The sequence below is a fragment of the Motacilla alba genome, chromosome 3 (genome assembly GCF_015832195.1).
Source record: "Motacilla alba alba isolate MOTALB_02 chromosome 3, Motacilla_alba_V1.0_pri, whole genome shotgun sequence".
Classification (NCBI taxonomy): Eukaryota; Metazoa; Chordata; class Aves; order Passeriformes; family Motacillidae; genus Motacilla; species Motacilla alba.
Genome location: NC_052018.1, coordinates 61577304 through 61594099, shown reverse-complemented (window position 1 = coordinate 61594099; position 16796 = coordinate 61577304). Strand labels below are relative to the sequence as shown.

General features: G+C 39.1%; 1 protein-coding gene across 4 annotated transcripts in view; it reads left to right on the top strand.

The window, feature by feature from the left end:
* The window catches only part of PHACTR2 (phosphatase and actin regulator 2), a 128417-nt gene extending 112129 nt beyond the window's left edge, over positions 1-16288 (top strand). For all 4 annotated transcript variants that reach the window (XM_038130859.1, XM_038130862.1, XM_038130861.1 and 1 more), the window contains 5 exons: positions 1309-1364; positions 7626-7687; positions 8671-8808; positions 11128-11204; positions 14720-16288. In XM_038130859.1, coding sequence (XP_037986787.1) covers positions 1309-1364; positions 7626-7687; positions 8671-8808; positions 11128-11204; positions 14720-14735 — 349 coding nt within the window. In that variant the 3' untranslated portion in view covers positions 14736-16288. The remainder of the gene's footprint in view (positions 1-1308; positions 1365-7625; positions 7688-8670; positions 8809-11127; positions 11205-14719) is intronic.
* The last annotated feature ends 508 nt before the right edge of the window (positions 16289-16796 follow it).

The window sequence follows — 16796 nt, the reverse complement described above, 5'->3', positions numbered from 1 at the left end:
GTTGGTACTGCTCCAGTACAGAGTACAGCCCTGCATCAACACCCAGAAGATGAGCTGAGTTGCTCTGTGAACTGGGTGTCTGGCCAAGGCAGCTGTTTCATTAGTGAACTGTAAGAGTGATACATCTACTGTGCAGAGCCCAAGGGTCATTTTTCTTCTGCCAATAAAGAAGTGTGGTTGTTATCGTCGCTTTCCTGAGCAAATCCCAGCTCTGGTGATCACATCCTGCTTGTCAGTGCTCCCTTGGGGGCTGGAACTGCAGAAGCTGCTCTGTGGGTTCTGTTGGAGAGCTGAAAGGCAATGCACACAGCTCTGCTTTGGTGGCAGGAGACAATATCTGTGTACATCAGGGTCTCTGCTCACACCCAAAATCACATCCAAGTTTGATGCCAGTTTCTTAAAAATTCCTGGCCTGCTGGTCAGCACCTGGCAGCATTGAGGTCTGGTGGAAAATCTGTCCGTACAGCTCAGTCAAGGTTGAGTCAGGTCCCCACCTGGGACTTCCTACAGCTGGGACTGGTCACCTGTGGTAAGCCTGCCACTCCTTTGGGACAAATCTGTAAATCCAAGAGTGATTTGAATTGGGTGAGTATCATGAGGCTAAAGACAGCTTGTAGTGAACTGCATGAGTGTTGATGAACAAAGAGACGTCTATCTTGTACACATCTGCAAAATAAGTTTTACTGGTGAAATTTTTCCTGCTCCTTTCCTCAAGTGAACAAGTGGACTTGTTTAGTAAACACAGAGACAACATCAACCATGTACAAATCAGAAAATTAGTATCTCAGTTTGGGGTTTTTGTAATGGCAGTTGCTATATTTAGGTAACTAAATAAAATTAGGTTTCAGGTAAAGCTCCCAATTGTATTGTACATACAAATTAATGAGGAATGAACAGCTTATGGGTTTTGTTGGTTTTGGTTTTTTAAAAAACTTTAGTAAGACTTCAAAATATCAAAAATATCAAAATTCATTCAAAATACCTGAGAATAATCTAACAATTGTGCAACTTATTATAATGATAGTGCTTGGGAACAAAGAAGGTATATGGATTTATTCATAAAATTATACCTGTGAGGACTTTAAATTTGCTGCTACAAATTCTGTAATATTATTCAAGTATCAGTTATTCATGTGTTCAAGTGGCAACACTACATCTTTTAAAACAAATGGCCACTCTGGTTACATGAGCAGTTATTGTAACTGCCTGGAAATTATTTCCAGAAATTACATTTTTTAAGCTGTATTACAAATCCTAATTTTTCATTTAGATCTGGTTTTAAATCAGTCACTTACTTTGTTCTCACAGGAGACTTAGCCAGAGGCCCACAACAGAAGAGCTGGAGCAAAGAAATATCCTGAAGCGTAAGTATTTCATTCTGGTTTCATCTAGTGTTTGCTTAGAAAGGGAGCATGTGTTGGATTCATATGAAAGCCCATCATTGTTGCTCCAGTATTAGAACCATAACTAGAGAGAAATGATGTTCTAGAAAATAATGTGTCAACACTTGATTTATACACTAACCTGTAATTGTAGCTTTGAAAATTCCATTTACTGACTATGCCAAATTTTACTTGTCACAATCTCACTTCTTGAAGCTGGTGCCAAAGACCAGGAATGACTTGGATACCCTTTAGAAATAGTTCTAGGCTGGTTAACCTTCCACCTGATTTTTATGAGGAGGAGGAGAAAGGAATATCAGTTGAAGGTGCAAGTGGGATGGAAGGGCAGAGGTTGGAAAGAGGAGTGGAATGAAGAAAGGCAGAGTGTTCAGGAGGAAGTCAGTAGGCACATGCCAACGACTTCAGCATGCTGGCCTTCATATTCACTTCTGACATGTCTTCTGTACTGAAACCTGCATGAGATTCTCACTGAGTATCTTCCCATTGATTAAATCCTTCCTCATATCCCTGCTGAAAAAAAGGCTGTAATTCAAATAGTCAAGGGTGGAGGAAGTGCATTACATGTTTACCCTTTATACCTATTCTGCCATTCACTTACGTTGCTTCTGTTCTTTGGCTGGCAAACTCTTGAGAACAAGCATTGTTTTGTCTTCTTTTATGAATCTTTCCATAATAAAGATGTTACCTAAACACACAGTGCAACAGTTGCCATTACCAGCTCCACCTAGTCCTGTGTTCATCTTGCAGAGGTGGCTAGTACTTGATGGTTAAGTAGAAGAAATAAACGAAGAAAAGACACTTTATAGCAATAAATCAAAAATCACACAAATAGCAAACAAAAAAACTGTCAAGGTACGAGAACTTCTCACACCTGATCAAAGAGTTGGTATGATGCTGTTATGTTGTTTCCAGCAATTGTTCAGTAAAGCTGGAGCTCATCTGTGCAACCCTGGTGTCAGCCCTGATGTGTAGCGTTCTAATGGGAAGGGAAGGAAGGAAAATGGGATGTTTACCTGACAGCATCTATGGACTGATGATTCTGTCACTTGCTCAGGCTAGCAAATCAGGGAGAGGACAATTATTGGCTTTCAGGCAAACCATCCTGTTAATAAAAATGCTAATAAAATCTTACTGCTGTTATTTGAGCTCTCAAATGCCAGTGCCACATCTTAACTGAAAATGGAAGCTACAGTTCATGCTTGCACAGGAGAGGGATCAGGGGACTCCCCTCTGGCACATAATGTGCATAGACTTTCTAAAACTGTAATTTCCAAACCTATAAATTTCATAGATAAATAAAAATAAAATTGGAAATATTAACTTTTTTTATATATGACAAACTGCTCATGCTGGACTGTGTGAGAAAGGTGAATCCAAAGCATCTTTGGTGGGTCAGGATACGCCGCTGAGCTGGGAGCACCAGCTGGGTTCCCTTATTGCCCTTTCTCGCTTATCTCAAGGTGACCAATCCAGGAGCAAACCTGTGATGTATTTAATATCCCCTTTTGCCAGTGTTTATTCCATTCACTGCTCTTGCAATAAGTAGCTCAAGACTGGAAAGCAGTTAATAGATTTCCTCTCCTGTTTCAGCTTGTTTACTTTAAGCTTTTGGCAGCGCACCAGGCTTTGCACTCAGTGCCTCCTGCCATTCTCCCCTGCTGCTGCTGGGGGGTGTCTTAAAGAGGCCAGGGAGAGTGAAAAATAAAGGCTGGGAAGCAGAATTGTAAATCACAAAAAAGTCACACTACCCTTGTGAGCGCATAGAGGAACTGCTTTTTGCTCATCACTGAGATATAAAATATTTCAAGTTGAAAATGATCTATTAAAACCAAAGCAAACCAAAAGCAAGACAGGGTTTGTGATGGGAGTCTGACTCAGAGTCCTTTCAGGGTGCAAGATTTCTCTAAGCCATAAGGCACTTGTATTTTACATCACAATTATTGCCATTCCTTCCTGTGGATCATTTGAAAATGTTTACACATCTTAAATGCCTTTGTTGGTGTAGTGAGCTTTTGTGAGTAAGTTGGGATTTCTTTCATAAAGTTTCCTTCCTCATATTTTTTAAGCAGTAGATGAGGAGAAAGAGTTATATTATTGTGTGTATGTAAACTGCAGCTGAGGGGATGTATTGTTTTGAGTAATATTTATGAGACTTTGAGGTTACATTAAGTGGTAAAGGTCCAAATACTTACTTCAGGATAAAGTTCAGCCCAAATCTTCTAAGAGGTTCAGAAAAAAAAACCCTAATTTTTTTCTTTTTTTGTATTTCCAGTTAGTGAGCAAGTTTGTTTTGCAAGAAGCTTTGTTTTGATAATATTTCCAGATAAACCAGTTACTGAAAATCCTGTTTCCAAGTACAATCGCAAGACATTGCAGGCGGATTTGTTTTAAAACTGATTAGATGAAACTATCCAGACTTCTGAGACTTCCCACACTAAAACAAAGTTACAACAACTTAAGAGTCCACTTGGAGGAATACATAAAGCTCTGTGTTTTTATAAAGGCAGGCTTCTTGTACACTGGCTTTGAACCAATGGTATTTATAGTATTGCATTATGGCAAAAGAAGCTTTTTAGTCTTCCAAGAATTTCAGATTAAGACAACTGTATTTTTTTCCTGTATTTGTAAGGGACAGTGAATTTCTTGTACAGTGCACCTGCATGCCTGCCAGTAATGGCTTTGTAGAAAATGGGGTTTAGCTCTCAAAGCTTGTTAAGAAATATTAATGGTTATCTTTGCTTGTAAAACCAGGAGAGAAACAGCTTTGTGCATTTCAGAGCACTGCAAGAAGCAAGTGCTTTGTTTGTCTTTTCTTTCTCTTTCCTGAGCAAGCCCACAGAGAACTCTAAACATAGCTAATCCCATAGGGACACAATGGAAAGTTCGGTTATATGCTCCAGGAGTACTTTTTGGTCAAGAATGGAGGAGTCCTCAGGCAGGACAGTTTGTCTCTTTTCTTCTCCCCTTCTGCTACAAACCAAATGTCCCACAGAACAGAGGGTGACCAGATGTAATGTGGTGAAAGTTGCAGGAGCAATAATATATAGATGACAGGGGAGCTGCTTGTTTGGCTTTGACTGGGGGATTATTTAACTTGATGGCCACAATAACTGATGCTAAACAAAATTGTTTCAATTAGGAGTCAAACCCCAGTTTGACCTCCTAGGAATTGCTGGGAGGGAAGGAGGGAAGCCATAATTTTGCTGGGATCTAATCAGAGACTTCTGCAAGCAAAGGGCACTCACTGGGCTGGTTCTTTGCCAGTAGGGCAGCAGCAGGACATCTGAGGAGGGGACTTGCAGCTGAGAACGCTGTGTTTATATTTTCTCTCTCCACATCACACAGATTAGATCTGCTTTTAAGGTGGAAAGCAGTGATAAGTGTGTTCCTGTGCATTAATGTGTTCCTGTTTGGCCAAGTGAGTCACTTCATACCTGCAGACAAATCTTGGCCCTCTGGCTGGAATTTTCCACAACACCTACAGGAACCAGGATCACCAGACTCATTATTTTTAGCACCACACATCTTCTTAACTCCCTACAGCAACTTTCAAAACTTTTACCTTAAAAGACCAAAAACACACTGTAGTTTTTACTGTTTGTAGGAATTTGTATCCAGGCAGCGTTTCTGTAGCACCAGGCTTAAAGCAAGACTCTGCCCAGCAGGCTGGAGATGGGAAATTGGTGCTTTAGGTACAGGTCAGTGCCAGAGACAGGGGCCCATGTGCCAAACAGCAGATTCAGTATATTACTAGCAGCCACAAGATTTCAGTTCATTTCCTTTAGCTCTTGAGTTTTATTCCTAGCTGTAAACCAGTTTGAATGTATAAAATCCTGTCCCTGACCTCTCATGCAGAAGACTGTCTGTTCCCCATGGGTTTGATCCTCTCCTGCTTTTCCCAGGATTTAAGGAAGCTCATGGTGCCTCTTCTTGGAATTATCCTCCAGAAGATGGCCTGCTCCAAGGGGTACCTAGACCCTCTGCCCAGTCACTAAGATGCTTGCCCTTTTTCGAGGGTTTTCCCTTGTCTAGCCATCCTGCTGTGCAGTCATCTGCTCTCCACAGGAATCTGGCTTGGGATAGGCAGCTGACCTTCAGCCTTCCTAAATGTCTAGAGAAAGATTTTTAAGGTATTTTATCCTCCCCCAAAATACAGAGAAACACTATTTCAGGTGGCCATGCTGTTGGTAGTTCTTCCTTAAGGTATACATTAAGCAGCATGAGCCCCTGTTTCTTACATGAAGCATCTTATTGCTGCTTCTTAGGAAACCCTGTGGTTTAGATAGCAAAAAAAGGCCAAGATATGAATTATGCACAGCATATTTTACAGTAAGGAAAGGGCAGTACAGTGATGTGTACATTCAGTTGTCTTTTTCCTGTTATGTCTGCTACTGGAGATTGTCCGAGGTAGGACTTAAGCAATTCCATTCATGAGGGGACAGAATGTTTTATGTTACATGATTCCCAAGTGAATGGAACCCCAGAGTAATAGTTTGTGTTTAATTACCTCAGCTACTGTGCCTATTGATTGCAAAAACAGGATGTTTAAACAAAAGCCTACAGATGATTTATCTGTCCCAAAATAGCTAGAGACCTTTTGACTTTTTTTAGGTGAGGATATTATGAGATTAGTTATCCTTTTAAGTTATAAGTCCTTAAATATACCAAATTTATTTATTGATAGATACATTAATTAAAAAAATTTAAATGTAGATTATTCTATAACTCTCCAGTTACAGTTATTCTTCAGTTTGAGTCCATTTACAGTTCCTCTATGGAAACAGGCTATCCATTTCTTTTCCATTTAACATAAAAGCAATTAATAAACCATAAATTACATCCATATTTCAGTATCTCAGTAACATCACCATCAACCTGAAATCCAACCTAATCCTGGCAGCAAGCCTGTGCGATTGCACCTTGCTCTTGGAAACCTGATGTTGGTGTTGGAGTCTTCTCACAGAGCAGATCATGGGCAAGCATTGCCTTTTTCCTACCTTTTCCCTTCTTACTTTTTTATTTTTAAAATTTGTTCTCTCCTTCTTTCCCTGATATTCTTCTTCTATGAAAGCATTTGAGTAAGCAAAGGATATCTGCAAGTACCATGAGGTGTCCTGTCATAGCATTTTCTCCAGTGTGAAAGTCATTACACAGAAATTCTCCTCAAGCCAGGTCACCTCTACTAACACAGCAGGCTGGCCATAGGAAACAGGGCAAATACAACTATACCAGGTTTTAAAACTCCCTTTTCATCTATACAGGTTGGCTGTATCCAGAACAAATGAATTTCTTTAAATTTATAGTTAGCCTTGAACTGTAATGCAGAGTCTGTAATTCCCAACCATGAATAAAACAGGATCAGAATTTCATGTATTTCTCTAGGTGGGATATTTCAGCCACAAAACTTTGCATATAACCATCAGAGTGGGACTGAAAGGTTAAATCCTGTCCTTCGAACCATACATCAATTTAAAAATATGCTGAGCCCACATGAACATGTCTTTCTAAGTGTGCTTTTCACTAGCAGTTAAGAAATCAAGTTTGGTTAGAACAGAAATTTGTTAAAAGGAAATTGTTTCATTCATATGCCCTAATACAGTGTAAAAATTGGACATCATTTTCTGCTGCACTGGTTCATTTGGTCCAGCCAGTGGCCCTTAACCAAGAGGGCTTGAGTGTTGGATCATATTCCCCCATTATAAAACCAGAAAAAAAATTATGTAATAAAACAAATTTGCTATCAAATGACAGTGAAACAAATGTCATTGATTCATGTCTGTAGCAGTAGAAGAAACTTAGGTAATTCAAATACTCAGCAAAATTTTCACTTGGCATTTATAAATTAGACTCTTATTTTAAAATCAATGTTGGAAGTAAAAGCAACAGTGATTGTAATGCTAAAATAAGTAATTGAAATATCAGGCAACTCTTTCAGGGTACTTGCTTGCTGATACATGGAAAGGAAATGACAGGCACCTTCTCTTTGCTGTGCTCGTGACCCACAGTTGACTTGAGATGTCTGCAGAATCAGGGGAAATGCGGATAGGGAAAAGAATGAGAGCATACAAAAGCCAAAAAGCAGACAACACATGCGGCATCATCCAGAAATATGTGGAAACATGAGCCAGGACTTGGAGTTCTGAAGCTTTCAACCAAGAAAAATACAGTATGTGCAGTTATAATACTTAAATATTCACTCCTTTTTATCTCTTCTGAAAACAGAGAAGAATGAAGAAGAGGAACAGGAAGCCAAAAGAGAAATAAAACGTAGACTCAGTAGAAAGGTGATGATGTGCTTTTTTGTATTGTATAATTTGTACATAGAATTACGTTTCGTAAGAATCTAAAAATCAGTGTATAGACATTGCTGCAAATGTCCATCAGTTATTTTCCCAGATTAGAAATCTGCTTAAAAAGCAGTACAAACCAAGCCCGTGTTGGGGGAAACCCCATCCTGTCCCGTTCCCCTCACCTGGAAAAGCATACCAAGTCTGGCCATATTGCTGTTTCTAAGCAGGGGACGTAAGTGACAGTTTTCCTCTGTAGCAGGACCACCCCGTCACATATGATCAAGAGCAGCCACACCTGTAGATTCACTCTTCCCTAGAGGGCAGCAAAACAATGTGACCCCTATGATATCCCTTCAGTGCTTTTCTAACCACGTCAGTGGTCTTAGCTTCTGCAGGTGGGATCATGCTCATTGTCCCTGGAAATGGAGCAGTTACAGGTCTGTTCTAGGAGAGGATGGGAGGAGTTTTCATAAGGATCCCTGGTCTGCCTGTCTCTGCAAAAATACAGTTTCCTTAATATGATCATCCTTAGTTAATTAAAGTGAATATTGTTTGAAGTGACTGAAACAATTTGGCATAATAATGACCCCTAGATGGTCAAAACCAGGGTTTTTTTGTTAGGCAGATACTTCCAAATGTCACGTATTTTTGGTATTAGATTTTTAACACGGTATAACCATTAATGCAGATGGCCTAGTGAGGTAGTGTCAGTTGCAAAGTCACAATTAACATTCCAGGGATAACTGTCATGATTCTCTGTGACCTGCCCAACAAAGACTATTTTTATAATTGAAGAAATCAGGTTAGGCTGCCTCCCCATTCCTGCGCAACACTCCCAGGATGGTGCCTTTTTTTAGACACCTGAAAGTGACCCTATTTAGAAATACCATTAAAGTTCTCTTGAGATTACATCATACCCTCCTCTTTTATTTCATTTCATCTTATTAAGCATACTATTTTCTGCCTCCCACTTGCAGCTCAGTCTCAGGCCTACAGTGGCTGAACTTCAAGCAAGAAGAATCCTTCGATTTAACGAGTACGTGGAGGTCACGGAATCTCCGGATTACGACCGTCGTGCTGACAAGCCTTGGGCCAGGTTAACTCCTGCAGACAAGGCAAGGCACAAATGTAGATTATAAGAAAATGCTTTCATCTGTCATTTTTGGGGAGCTTTCCTCTGGTTTACATTCTCTTGATTGCCAGCATCACGAATGACATCTGCTGGTGACAGCAAGATTGTCATGGTGCTACTGTGCATCTATTGCCTAAGAAAACCTGCTCAAGTGCCTATTATGAGTATATTTACACCTCCATTTTGACAGTTTGGACCAGAATTTCTAATTTTTGGTTTCTATTTTTTAAAACCTCGCTAAGACAGATAAAAGTTTACCAAAGGTGGCCCTGATCTGAAGAAATTCATGCAGGGGTTTGCAGGCAGAATCTGTAGCACTGCTACCAGGAGTTGCTTTTGCCACACATTTGAGTGAATAAAAGGTAGAAGCTGCTCCATCTTCCTCAAAGTTCTCGGTCATGATGACCAGTGCAGGGAATGACCATGTGCATGCAGCACACCTTCTTGGGAAGTTTGCCCCTAACATCCTACAGTTAATGCAGCCCTGCTGCCTGACTACAAAGGATGAGACAAATGATCCTGTGATTCTCATTTTAAAAAAAATATTAGTCAAAGATTACCATAAGGTACTCTTCCATTTCCCTCCTATACTACTTAATGAAAGGAGAGCTGTAAGATTCAGGTAGCCCAAAGTGCTGGGTTTAAAACACTGGGTCTGAGCCAAGACCTATAGACTTTATGGAACTCCTGTGAGATGTTCTTGACATGAAAAGTGGTGTGTGCAAGAACCCACTCTATTTTAGGTAAGGGTAGTGAAGCACTGATTTTATTTCAGCTTGTATTTTAATGTTAATATTTAAAAATTGACAGCTCATCTGACAGTTTTTTCAGGTCAAGGTGAAATAGTTAAAAATGTAGTCAGAAGTGTTTGTAGATGTTGGTTATGGGAGATGCTGAGCCCTGTCTAGTCCTCCCATAGTCTGTGGGAGGATAGAGGACACAGCACCTCCACTTTGACAGAGGTTCAACCAGGGTGAACTGCACTAGAAAAAAACAATGGAGTTTCATACCTACTTCAGGGCAGAAGTTTTTAGTCTCAATTCATTTTGTAATTAACAGGTGCCCAAGGCTGATCCTGTCAGCCCCAAGTTTGTTGACCTTAGCAGAAAAGCAGACTTGGGGTTACCTGGAAACTCCCTTGTCCTTTTTTTTCCCAGAGAAATCTTTATTCTAATTCCAGTAAGAGCAGAAAATTGTGCTGCAGCTGTATTACAGAGCTGGAGCTCTGCTGTCTTGTTGCTGGTTTGGGGCTCAGAAATCACTGTCTCTTCACTAGCTCTGCAGCAGCCTCATGTAGGCATGCTGTTGTGGCTAAACATGACCACCCCTGCTAAAAGCAAAGTTTATCATTTTTAAGACTGGAGCCTGCTGATGCCATAATTTTATCATGCTGCTTGTCTGTTCTGCACTGAAAGGCATGGACACTAGATGATGTTTCTTTAGGGATTAATGAATTATACTGTGTTTATTTAAAGTGGTGAAAGAAAAGAATGAGTAAGAATAAATTGTCATTTCCTTTAACAGTGAAGGTAGGAAGGTGTGTGGCATAGAAACAAAACCTCTTGTAGTATATATTAGAATATTTCAGAAACTGTATTTATTTGATGAAGTAAACTGTACTTACTTGATGAAGAAAATTGCTTATCAGTCTCTGTAACATAAGCAACAAGGCATTTACAAACTGTACTGAATTTCTGCTGTTGTTTAGTATCTGCCAACTAAAAATCCAAGCCTGAAATGTCCAAGTAATTCTTGTTATTTTACATAAAACTAATCAAACCAAGTGACTAATTCCACTTAAAAAAAAGGCTGTTCATCTTGCATTCCTAAAGTCCTGTCTCCAGAGGGGAGATACAAGGACCCTGCTGTGCACCCAGTGCCTGTGCTGGCAGAGTGACTCACCAGCTCTCAGGCTGTGCCTGGAGGTAGAATCCCCTCCTGTCTGCCTCCTCAGCAAGTGATTGTCAGGGTAATCCAACCCCTTGCCCATTTTTGTCAGTAGAAGTGCTCTGTTTCAGTGAGGGCTTTGTTCACCCATTGCAGCTGATTTGGTGTTTCTTGATTTACTTTTGGTGCTTGATGCTTTTCATTTCTTTGTAGTGGATGAGTACTTTGAACAGCTGTAATTGAAAAGTCATTCATGTTGATGATCAGAAATGTGTTAGAGCTGTGGATTACAGTAAGGGAAAATTGAAATGGGAACTGTAAGGCACCTGCAATAGTAGGGCCACATTTCTTTCAGACTCTATTTTCCTGAAAATTCGTATTTCTTACGGTTGAATATATCATTATTGTTTATTAGGCAGCAATAAGGAAAGAACTGAATGAGTTCAAAAGCACAGAAATGGAAGTACACGAGGAAAGTCGGCAATTTACCAGGTGGGTGAATCCCTCTTCTTGTGTGTGAGAAATGAGTATGAGAGCAAGCCTCTGCTTTTCTGCAAGTTCTCTGCAGTTGTGTCATGATTTGTGTGGATTCTATAATGAGTCCCCTTGAATCCCACCACTGATTCTGTTGGAATTCCCAGTGAAAAATAATCTTGTGCAAGAACCTGTCAGTTCTTACAGATGAAGTTAGTAATCTTCAAGCACACAAAATAAAAGGAGTTTCCTTCTCTGGCAGCACTCCCTTGATCGTTAAAGTATACATTTGTGTAGATGCATTTCCTAAGTGAAAATTAGTTGATGTTTTGAACTTCAGGAAAGCTCACCAGCATCTTGGCAAACTTTCTAAGGGTCATTTAGGCTCCTAGCAGCAGTTTCTGGGGAACAAGATAGATTCCCTTGTTGCCACTTCTAATGTATTAAAGTGGATTTGTTTTGTTCTCTGCTTTGGATAACACCAAGATGTTGTCTGAAGCATTGTTATTTTAAGGAGCTCTGAAGTGTCCACAGTATTTTAGCAGGCTTTCAGACTGGCAGAATTATTCCTAGGGGGAGGGACACACTTTCTGAAATCTTCATGGCATGTGTTCATTTTTCTTGGAAGTTACAAAGGCTGAAAATTGCCACCAGCAATCAAAACTTGATGTTAGGGCTGGCCAACTATGTATGTGTACATAGTATTAATGTCTTTGCTTCCACAGAAAATTAAGTCGAACAAAACCAGTTGTCTAAGACTGGGTCCCTTCTGTTTCCTGCTACTGATTCAACCAAACTCAGGATCTGAGCTAGTAGAATTAAAGAATGCATCACAAGGAAAATTCATTATGGTTCTTTCATGTATCTGCTACTTCACTATTTGATTTCACAACTTCAGTGATTTCTTTCTCACCAAAACATGCAGTTTTTAAAAATAATAACTTATCACTTCAGTGTAGATACAAGATAAACAAATTCATTTTTTAAAATTCAAACCAGTTTCACAGACAGCAAACTTGAGCCAGAAGATGAACCAGGATGCAGGGCTTTAATGTAGTATTGCATTCTGACCACTAGAAAATGTATTTTTCAAACATGGAGATGTGTCTTTTCATTTGGCTTCTGATGTCATTTTCTCTTTAGGTAGTACTATTTTCTCTTTAGTACCTTTTTCAGAATGTATAAAAATACTACTTTTTAAAAAAAGAGCATCCCAAGGGAGAGAATGAAAATAGCAGGTATAGAAACCAACCTGCTTACATTGCTGTGTTTCTTGAGTTGCTTTGCAATATTGAAGCCTAAGTACAGACAGGCATGATTCATACAAAAAGAATTGGATATTTTTTCATGACCTTTGAGAACAGTTGAGGCTGATTACAACTGGATTCTTGAAAGCTGAACCAGGAATCACCTGCAGTGACAAACCAGTAATAAAGTGAATTATTTTCTTCAAGGAGGGCCTTTGAAAATGGAGTAAAAAACAAGCACAGCCAAATTGTGATAAATACAGGCAATGATTCTATAGGGTGCTGAAAGAATTTCAACCTGAGGAAAATCAGTTTTTTTCTGTTCCTTATCCGTGCTTTTTCATTTCACTGGTCATATTGTGGAGTTACTACACAGAAGTCAGAAGAGTAACACTAGAAAAAGCTAATTAAGAGCAGAATAACATGCAGATGTTTTAAGTCAATTGCAATTTTGAAAATAAAAATAAAAACGTCTCATTTTCCCTGGGACGTCTCATTAAAATTATGTTTTCTGCTACGTAATATTGGATTGATACAACAAAAGTGATTTAAGAAAACCATAGACAGAAGTCTTGAGCCAGATAATTAATTTATCATACTTTAATTATTTTCAGGATCACTGAGATAATGCAAACCAAAAGGCACTTTCATTGGCACCTGATTAGCAAAGGCTATTCTGTGATAGACTGACACAACAAGGAAGCTGCTTACTAAACAAAAATAGTTTATAGTATATGGTTTCCTATATTCTTGCAGATTAAATATAGATTATTTAATATTATAATCAGTACTTACAATATATTTGAAATGTTAAAAATTTTTATCAAACTTGGAAAAGAAAGAACAATCGGTTTCATTGTTCATCATTTACTGTAATGACTGTCAATTGACTGGTTTTCTAGTCCTAGTAATTTAGACTGATTCTTTCTGTTATTTCATAACAAAATCCAAGAAAATTATTTTCTAAAGAGAGAAATCAATACAAGTTTGGGAGGAGCATATTAGCAGGTGTTCATGAAGTGTTTCTAATGAAAATGCTATATATAGTCCAGTATATTGTTTTTCCACAAAATACAAAACCCCTGTGTCTTTTAGCAATCCTCTGTACCATCATTTAGCAGATCAGCTGCATAGTTGTGAATGTCAGGCTTTGTGCACACCTCCTTCATTTGAGAAATGCATCCCTGTATTGTATCGAATCAACTCACAGGGATAATGTGTGGAACCATTAAGAGAAAATTAGTCAAACGAAAACTTAGGTAAATCTATTGTGTAGATGTATCATTTTCTATGACTTTTTCAAGCTGCTGCATCTTTTACTACTTCATGGACAGATAAATTTTTAAAGCCATTTAAACAGAGATATATGTCTATACACTGAGAACCTGATACTGGTGCCCTCCTTACCCTTTTGCTTGGATTCATTACATTTAACATGATTTAGAATTTCAATTGCTGTAGGTTCCTAACTTTTTATAGAAAGGGTTGGTGACACCTTTTAGAGTAACCCACTTCTCTAGCCATCATACAGGCAATCTGGAGTGATGCACATGCCCTACCTAAAAGCCTAAAAAAAAAGTGAGGTATATTTGGGTCTTGGGTCTTCATGTACCTCTGTTCACTGCTGTTAATAAGAAGAAAGCATCTGAAATGCTATAAAATTTGCCGTTTACTTAAAAGAAAATACAAAATTTTTGTTAGCCTCATTTTACACAAGAATAAAAACCCCAGAATTTTAATTTTTATGGTTTAGCAAAGCTTTTCTGATAATACTTACTGACAGCATCTCCAAATAATGGATGCAATTGTAGCTAAATCTGTATTGGCAAACAGACTGGAGACTCTTCTCTGGCCCTGAGGCCAGCAAGCTTGGCACAGCCTGAATCCATGCAGTTAACCTGTTCCTCTCACCTCAAAACAGGGTGATGTCCCCTCCTTCCCAGCCTGCCTGCTGTCCTGTGCTAACCCCAACCATGCCCAGGCAGTACCTGAAAGCACTGGCTGACCCTAGCAAGACTCTGCCAGGGACCACACTGGCAGGTAATGGACAGACAGTGACACACCAGTGCTTGAGCCACACCAAATCTCTGTTTGGTTTTCTAAGCAGAGAGAGATGGACAGCAGGAAATAACAGGTCTGACTCTAAACCAACACAGATCAGGAAAATCAGCAATAACTGACAGACAAACGGAAATAGCTGCGAGAATGGGATGATGATCAGTGTCATTGTCAGTGTCATTGTCAGTTGAAATAACATAATTCTAAGATTTTAATTTATCTTTTCAGGTTTCATCGTCCCTAACTGTTTGACCAGATCCCATATTTCAAGTAACAATTTTCTTTGGGGAAATCATTGCGTCCTGAAGACCTGAAATTGCACTGGAACGTGATTGAGTATGAGTGTGTGCTACAGCTTACCCTGAGGCTAAAGAAGAAAGTGGCCCTTGTCTTTGTCAATGGACAAATGATTAGTCTAGGAGGAGAAGCCACAGGAAGCGTTTGTCCATGTCCAGACAAACCACGGTTCTGTGGCCAGCCCTCACGGACAAGCCAGGGGACTTCTTTGTCAGAGCTCCACGAGTCAGGAAGTGCTGAAGACAATCGCTGGAGAGCCTGCTGCCAGGATCTCATCAGGCTTCATGGGGCTGGGACTGAGGGTAACAGCGAGGGAGGGGGGGTGGCAAAAGAACTGAGAGCTGGGGGAAAAGAGACTTTGTCTGTCAGTCCACAGAGCGAAGTGGAATGGATGGGACTGCTCAACAATGCATTTGGCCAGTGGGAAGAATTATTTTTTAAAAGAAATGGAGTGTAAGCAACTGTGCATGTAGGTTTTTTTAGTGGCTGCAGCGTGTCTTAAAAAGATAGCAAGCCATAAGTCCTCGTGTCATCAGTACTTTAGGAAGAACTATCATTTTCTTTGGTGCCAGTAAATACAATTGCCAGAAATTAGTCCTAGTATAACTCAACAGTCTTTTTTTAAATCCCAGTGCACATGCTTCAGGAAAACACATGGAACATTCATACAGAAGTAGTAATATATTTTTTGGTTTTTTAATGTTGACATACTCTGGATCCTCAGAGATACATAAACGGGATTTGAAGGACAAATAATGTGACACTATGAATGCAATGAAATGCTTTGTGTTTAGAAACACTCCTTGCTGTCTGTCACTTGCTATTCAAAGCAGATTGATCATTATCTTTGTCATCTATGGTAGGCAGTGGTGACAACTTTGACATCATGCTAGTGTGAATCCAAAGTCAGAATTGAAATTAGGCACAGAAGTCTTTATTAATAGGCCTGAGCAGTGATAACTAATGTAACTTTTTACATTTAAGGACTCTTGCACTGCTTTGAGGAAGAACTCCCAGACGAATCAGTATGTCTTCAGCTAGTGGTCCTTGGAGTGTCTCCAGCCTGTTTTTGCTGAGTGTGAAGAATGCTTCTTAGATTCCTAATTTTTTATACTATCTTGAAATTGTACATGTGAATAGAGTACTATTAAAATTAAGTGGTATGGAGTGTGAAAGGCAATACATGGTTTTTCTAAGTTGGCCCAGAGGCCTATTAAAAAGCCTGTGGCATTGTTTACACTAAGAAATTCTCTGTCCTATATTAGCACTTATTTATCCTTTGAATTAGTGTACACGACATTGGGGGGGTGGGGTCTGGAATTCACATATGCATACATTTAATGCAGTATTACAATATATTTGCTATTTATCCTTTCTAATGTGTGTACATATTACAATTTATTTTTGTCTTTTATGTGTCCTGTTCCATTTTTAATTATGAAGTGTAAGTATTTCTTTTTCTGGCAATAAAAGATCTGTGTAGATGTGATTTTTACCTCAGAACCTGTGACAGATTCTTGTGGAATGTGTTTAGTTTATAAAATTGAAGGTTGTTGTTAGAGATGTCAGCCTGAAGGCAGGAAGGCAATTTGGTGGCTAAAATTAGATATCCCTCTTTAGAGCTATTGACAACAAGACCAGGTTTGCATAAATGAGGTGGATTATTTTAATGAAGAACACCTCTAGTAACAGAAGAGTGCTTTCCAACAGCTGTCACTCTATTATTTTTAAAGACATTGGGAAAGCTTTTTTAAAAAAGGTAAGATTTAAATGACTGTTAGGATCCATTACACTTTGGTAAAAACTTAATGATGTACAAGCCACAAAATAGCAATAACCGAATTTAAAAAACCATCTATATGCTTGCAGCAAAGAAAAGGAAGCAGCACCTTCCTTTTTTAATGGAATCAATAAGAGCCATTAGGATTCCATTTGCAGAAAATAAGCTTCTGGAAAGTCCATCATTTTATAAATATAGAAACACCACTTTGACATCAAGGAAGCAGTG